This window comes from Chlamydotis macqueenii, chromosome 1, assembly GCF_036417535.1.
Source record: "Chlamydotis macqueenii isolate bChlMac1 chromosome 1, bChlMac1.mat, whole genome shotgun sequence".
NCBI classification, from domain to species: Eukaryota; Metazoa; Chordata; class Aves; order Otidiformes; family Otididae; genus Chlamydotis; species Chlamydotis macqueenii.
In genome coordinates, this window is record NC_141556.1 from 108465545 (window position 1) to 108471544 (window position 6000).

The window sequence follows — 6000 nt, forward strand, 5'->3', positions numbered from 1 at the left end:
TAGCAACGTTAGCATCTTTCTATTTACTCTTTGAGTTCTTTAAAATACGGAGGCTCCGTTTAATTAATAATTTACCTATTACACCACTTTTATTAATACTTATTTTCTTTGCATCTTGCACCACAGAAACATTAGTCTTTAATTGTTATTCAGTTTATACTACATTAGCTGTAATATATCTTACATTGTGCTGTCAGCACATCTTTAAACCAACCATCAAAATAAAATCTATAACTAGTTCAATGCTACTGACAATCACTAAGACGATTAGACTTTCACTCAGTACTTAACTTTACGTTTTACTAGCAAAAGTGGTGGTTAGCAAGCTACCATAAGGAAGAGAAATAGACATATGCAAGGGATCTTATTTGGCTTAAACCCTAAGATCAGTGCTCAACCTGAATAACTGATCTGAGCAACCCAGTCATTAGGAGCGTTGCATTCTTTCACTACTGCCCTTCTTACACAGGTTTCTGATATACAAGATATTGGCACCTCTTAAGTATCTGAAATTCTTCCCTGTCTTCATTAGTTCTATTACTAATGACATCGTTCACTGACAAAGAAAGTAGAATCTAGTCTTGAAGTATTGCCTTGTGTAAGGAAGTCTTTCATGCCCATCGCATCCACTTTCTTACAGAAACTTTACTGAAAATCAGTTTTCCTTTGAAAGAGAAATGCCTCTGGTTGTATCTCTCTTAGTAAAGAAAAAGATGGACAAGAATGAACCAGGGTACTGTAACACAATCATCTGCACTGGTGCCCCCTGCCAAAACAGTCCCTGGCCCACACTTGTCTTATGTCAACTAACAGACATCCAAATGGCTTCTTGGCACAGTTGTTAAAACACCATCAAAACTATACTTGACAGACAGGTTGCATGCAGCTACCTCATTTTGGAGGGATTGCTCAATCAGATATAGGTGCTTGTGTGCTGAGGTGGCTCAATGCATGGACACGTTCCTGAAATTGTGTACTTCATTATTTGGAGCCTCTGTAAAGAAAGGTCTAAAAAGCCTGTTATTTGGGCTAAGTATACAATCGTGGCAAAGGTGGCCCCATCAAAGGAGACATTTCTGCTGCTTCCAGAAGTAAATACTACCAAAGCAGTAAAAGTATACTCTGTCAGAAAAGAGAATAACTCAGGATAGGATTAAATGGTAGTGTTCCTGGAGTGATATATCTTGGATATTGAAGAGTTGATTCAGGAAAAGAATGTGAAAAAAAAATAAAATTCTGTCTTACCTAAAGGACTTCATGATTCAATAATATCTTTTATTTCTCTGATTTTTAGTATGCTGACATTTTTTAGGCAGAGTTTCAAAATAGAAGGTTTGGCAACATCATTTCTTGCAATTCAAACAGAAGCAGTGCTTGATTTGGGCACCTGTCTGTATATTGTTCATAATACAAACAGTGTTGTTCTGATTTAATTGTCTGACATGCTAAGCACCATAAGATGGAAAAGACACTGCAAATTCAGGGTCTAAGGTTGACCTTTTAACATGATATGTCTCCAAAAGAAGAGACATTTATGCTTCTGGTCATTTTGTAAATGGAAAAGGGACACAAGGTTTTGAAGGCAAATATAATTTTTCTGCAAATCACTTGAGACCAAGGCAATGAGTCTGATGCAACATTAATCTCAGTTGAGAAACCAAATCATTCTGAAGCCAACTCAGGATACAAAGTACTGCAGGGGAAACACCCCATGCTGGAGTACTCATACTAGGAGAGCAAAGGGCTCCCAGATGGCAACAGATTGGAGTAATTTCTGTCTGCGTCTCTGGGAAGGGCAGAGTCCAACCCAAGCTCCAAAGCCCTTACAACCATCTTGAAACTCTTGAGTCTTCAGCCTCCACGTCACCACTTGCTAGCCTGGCCCATAACACTGTGTCTCTCATGCTAAAAATATGTCTGGTTTATGGACAGGTATGAGAGCAAATCCACAGAGAGCCAAATCTAACAGCATAAACTGATATTCCTTTAACTACTGCAGTAGTTCCACCACTTTAGATCAGCAAGAAGTCTGGTTTTACTCTGTTTTTAAGCAGAATACTCTGGTCATTCTCTCAGGTTGTAGCTTCCTTCAACCGTTATACTCCATAGGATAGAAAACTATTGTCTGAGCTATAAAACAATGTATTTTAGGAATATATGCATATATACACACACACACATGCACACAAGCACACACTCACAGTCTGAAGACTTGTCAGCCAGTCTACATGAGGAAAATGCTTCCATGAGAATACTATGGTTTTGCAAATCTCTTTCTGTTCTGTCTGCCAATAGTTTAAACTTCTCTTCCATGGTTTCAGGTTTAGCAGTTACTCCAAATGTTCACTTGATGTAAATCAGCAGTGATTTCTATCCATCAGTGGCTATTTGCATATACTAAGCAACTGACTCCTCTAGTGTCTTGAAAAAATGTCTTTAGAGCCCAATTATTTTGTTGCTGTGCATTATTTTTAACTTGCTTCTCTTGAAGAGAAAAACAACCTCACATTGATACGTCAACCACTTTGTTGCCAGCCTTTTCACAGTCACAGACCAACAGAGTAAAGTAGCTAGTGTACATACTTGGATCACCAGCTCATTTCCAAGCTAGACAATCTGATTGAAGAAAGCACTTGCCCTGTGTAGCATGCACAGGGAGGACTGCACAGGGCTCTGAGTTTTATGAAATACACTAGGGACCTATGAATTATCTTTAGATCTTGATAACTTGTGAGATGTTTTGCCAGGTGCTCAAAAGATTACCCCAGCGGACAGAATGGCTCCCACAGAAAGCTTGTAAAGAATGGAGGTTATCTTCTTAGCAGCAATCTTTAAACAGAACTAATTATTTCATTACAGAAACTATCATGGCACTAGCTTTCACTTGTCTGAACCGTCCATTATTACTGCAGTCATTATCTCTCTCACAGAAACTCCAGTTGCTGTACACCCGGTTTAACAGAGAAACTGCAACTTAATCTATTCTCACCCACACAATCTACCCTGCATTTTGTCTAAATGATGATTTCTCAACCGATACAATGCTCAACACCTTTTTGAAAAGTGAACTATTTAGAATGCAAGAAGCTGCCCCAATGAAACAACAAAATATTGATACAACAGTTCTGTCCCAAAGAACTTTAGGAATTAATATTTTCAAGCTATAACAGATTATACCACAAAGCCATTGTTAACTTTGAACAAATACACAGATATTGACATTAAACTATGATCAAAAGTGTCATAGAATTCCCATGGAATAATTTTTTAAGAGTGACTCTTGTCACAGAATCCTAAAATATCACTGCTTTTTTCTTTAAGTACTGCAAAACATCGTTTAATCCTTGTGATCTGGAGAACACCAGTACTCTGCACTAAGACAGCATTACCAGTCAGCAGTAACGGTTTACACAAAGAAGGGATCTATTTGAATTTGTATCAGTGCAGTTTGAATATTGATTTTTATTGTTTTTTCTAGACACATGGGGAATATATACTAAACATCTGGACAAAAGATGAAAAATGGGCAAAGGGATCTACTGTACTGCGTCAATACAGCAAATATACTCTGATTACCACTACTAATACTGACTGTTGGTATGGGCAGACGATTAAGCCTTGAAAACAGAAAGAGTTTCTGTGGATTTCCTATCCCAATTTACCTGTTGTTGCCCCAAGACCTTGGGGCAAGGAAAGAAAGGAAAAAAAAAAAAAAAGAAAATGAAAAAATAAAAATAATAAGGTCTTAAATCAGCTCCTCTATCTGTGAGTAAATATTGCCATATGACTGGATTACTATGTATTAATGCTTGGCTAATAGAAAACTAATACTTGAGAAGTTCTAGCAGTTCTCCCAAACTACTTAAAAAGGAAAACAGATACTACTGTCTAAAAAAAAACCTAGCTCAAAGCAAATTATAGCATACATATATTTAGTAATCATATATTTAGTAATTTTAACATACATACGAGACATTTTACTGTGTTGGGGTCAAATGCCTCATGTTTAAATCTGCATGGTTTTGTAGTAGTCACAGATAGTGCACAGTACATTTAAATACACTTTTTGATTCATCTTAATTTTACTGAATCATATTTTGCTATATATAATTTCTCATACATAAACTTTTGTCTCTGCTGGAGAGACTCATTGTCCTTACACAACTCTTGCACAGTTTGTGAAATCACACCTTGATTTTTTTCCATCCGAACACACCCACTAATTCAGTTTATCAGCAGCCCACTAAATAAAAACGTGTGTGTACACTTACCAGAGAAAAACAGAAAAGATTCATGTTGGTATTGAGACCCACTCCAGCACCCCAAGATTCTGCTCCACAAACTCCTGCCGCACAATGCAGCTCCTCCGTGCTTTCCCAGCTGTTTGTACATTTCTCCCTGGAGATTACTGCAAGATAAAATCCCTGCAATAATCCACTGGATTCAGAGCCCATTATCAAATGAGATAGGCTTCCCCAGGCCAGTGCAAACTGTTTTCTGAATTAAAGAAAAATGTTTACCAACAAAACAAAAGCATGGTCTGAATTATTATGGTAGACTTGGGAAATGCTCTCTTGCAGGCTGTTTTTTTTCTCTTTAGTTTATCATCTAATAGAAATAAAACTCTTTCTGCCTAAGACTACTGGAACATACAGCTAACTCTAGGGTGAATCTTAGCTTGCTCAGATTATCAGAAACATACAAATTATTGGAAAATGCTGATTTTCTACACAGATGAATTCATTTACAAAATTCAGTAATTATTGCTGACTGCATTTTAAATAGGAGCTTTGAAAAAGAAACCTGTGTGCCATGACCAAATTATTTTAAAAAAAACAACAAAAACCAAAACCCCAAAACCCCCGAACAAAAATTTTGCACTCTGGGCTTGTGCACTAAAGAATAATTACCAAATTGATCTCTGATATATTGACTGCTTGATCATGCAGATTAGGACTAAACCAATTTTCCTATTAGAAAACATGGCAAATCTGGAAATTAAAAAATTGGGAGTATTCAAAGGTGATCTGTGGGTTAAAATGAAAGGTATTATAGTCTATACAGGCAGGTGGCAGGCAGATGAGAGATAAGCACTTGTAAAGAAAAACAGTAGCCTACGTCACTAACTGGTATCAATCAGCAAAATTCCATATTTTAGCAGGATAAATACATTTTAACATAACTTAGTTTCTACCTTGAACAAAACTCAAACAAGAGTCACACAAAGGCATGCTGACAAACACCAGAGGAGAGATAAGAATCAAGATTTTAAGAGGAACAGATCTTTAGTTTGCAATTTTCATATTTACTGTGTAGTATATAAAAGTCTTTCTGAAGGCTTTTCCCAGGCCTCCTTTTCAATTATCATTTAGGTTTGTTTTACATATTAGAAAAGTAGGGTTGGTTATAAAGATCTTCGATGAAAAACGTTAACAAGTGGCTTCTCATTTACTCCTACAAATTTGAGGAACACTGACAGATTTTGCCAACTACCGCCTAGTGACACTTTCCTAACGTGATTATACGAAAATAGACATCTGAGAGGCCTAGCTTGCCACAGACAGACTTGCATTTGCTTTGTGGCTCACTTGCTAGTTTCCCTGTGAAGGGGCAAGTTCTTATCCTTCCTGTGCCTCAGGTTCTCCAGCTGGAAAAACTGAAATAACAGCACAAACCTCATGCACCAAGTACTATGAAAGTAATGATCAAAAGTGCCCTGTCCCAGCTGTAGAGAATTGCTCTTTTTTTAATGCCTATTCACAGCAATAGCTATCTGGAAAACTCCAGAAAGACTGAGGAGCTAGTAAATGGCAAGATATAATAAGGAACCAAGACCTAAGTAACTCCGAGGAATGTGTTTTTCATTCAGCCCAGTTTAATCTCTTGATTTTGGATTGTGCCTTTTGAGGGTGTTTTGCTATGCATATTTACTCTGAAATCTTTAGGAGGAAGTTTCTTAATTTTATACACAGATCCTTAAGGTAAGAGTAGCTAAGAAAG

The 6000-nt window shown here is 37.0% G+C and overlaps 1 protein-coding gene across 1 annotated transcript in view; it reads right to left on the reverse strand.

The window, feature by feature from the left end:
* SAMSN1 (SAM domain, SH3 domain and nuclear localization signals 1) overlaps positions 1 to 4454 on the reverse strand; it is a 94781-nt gene extending 90327 nt beyond the window's left edge. The window contains exon 1 of the mRNA XM_086763977.1: positions 4272 to 4454. Coding sequence (XP_086620103.1) covers positions 4272 to 4454 — 183 coding nt within the window. The remainder of the gene's footprint in view (positions 1 to 4271) is intronic.
* Positions 4455 to 6000: the final 1546 nt, after the last annotated feature.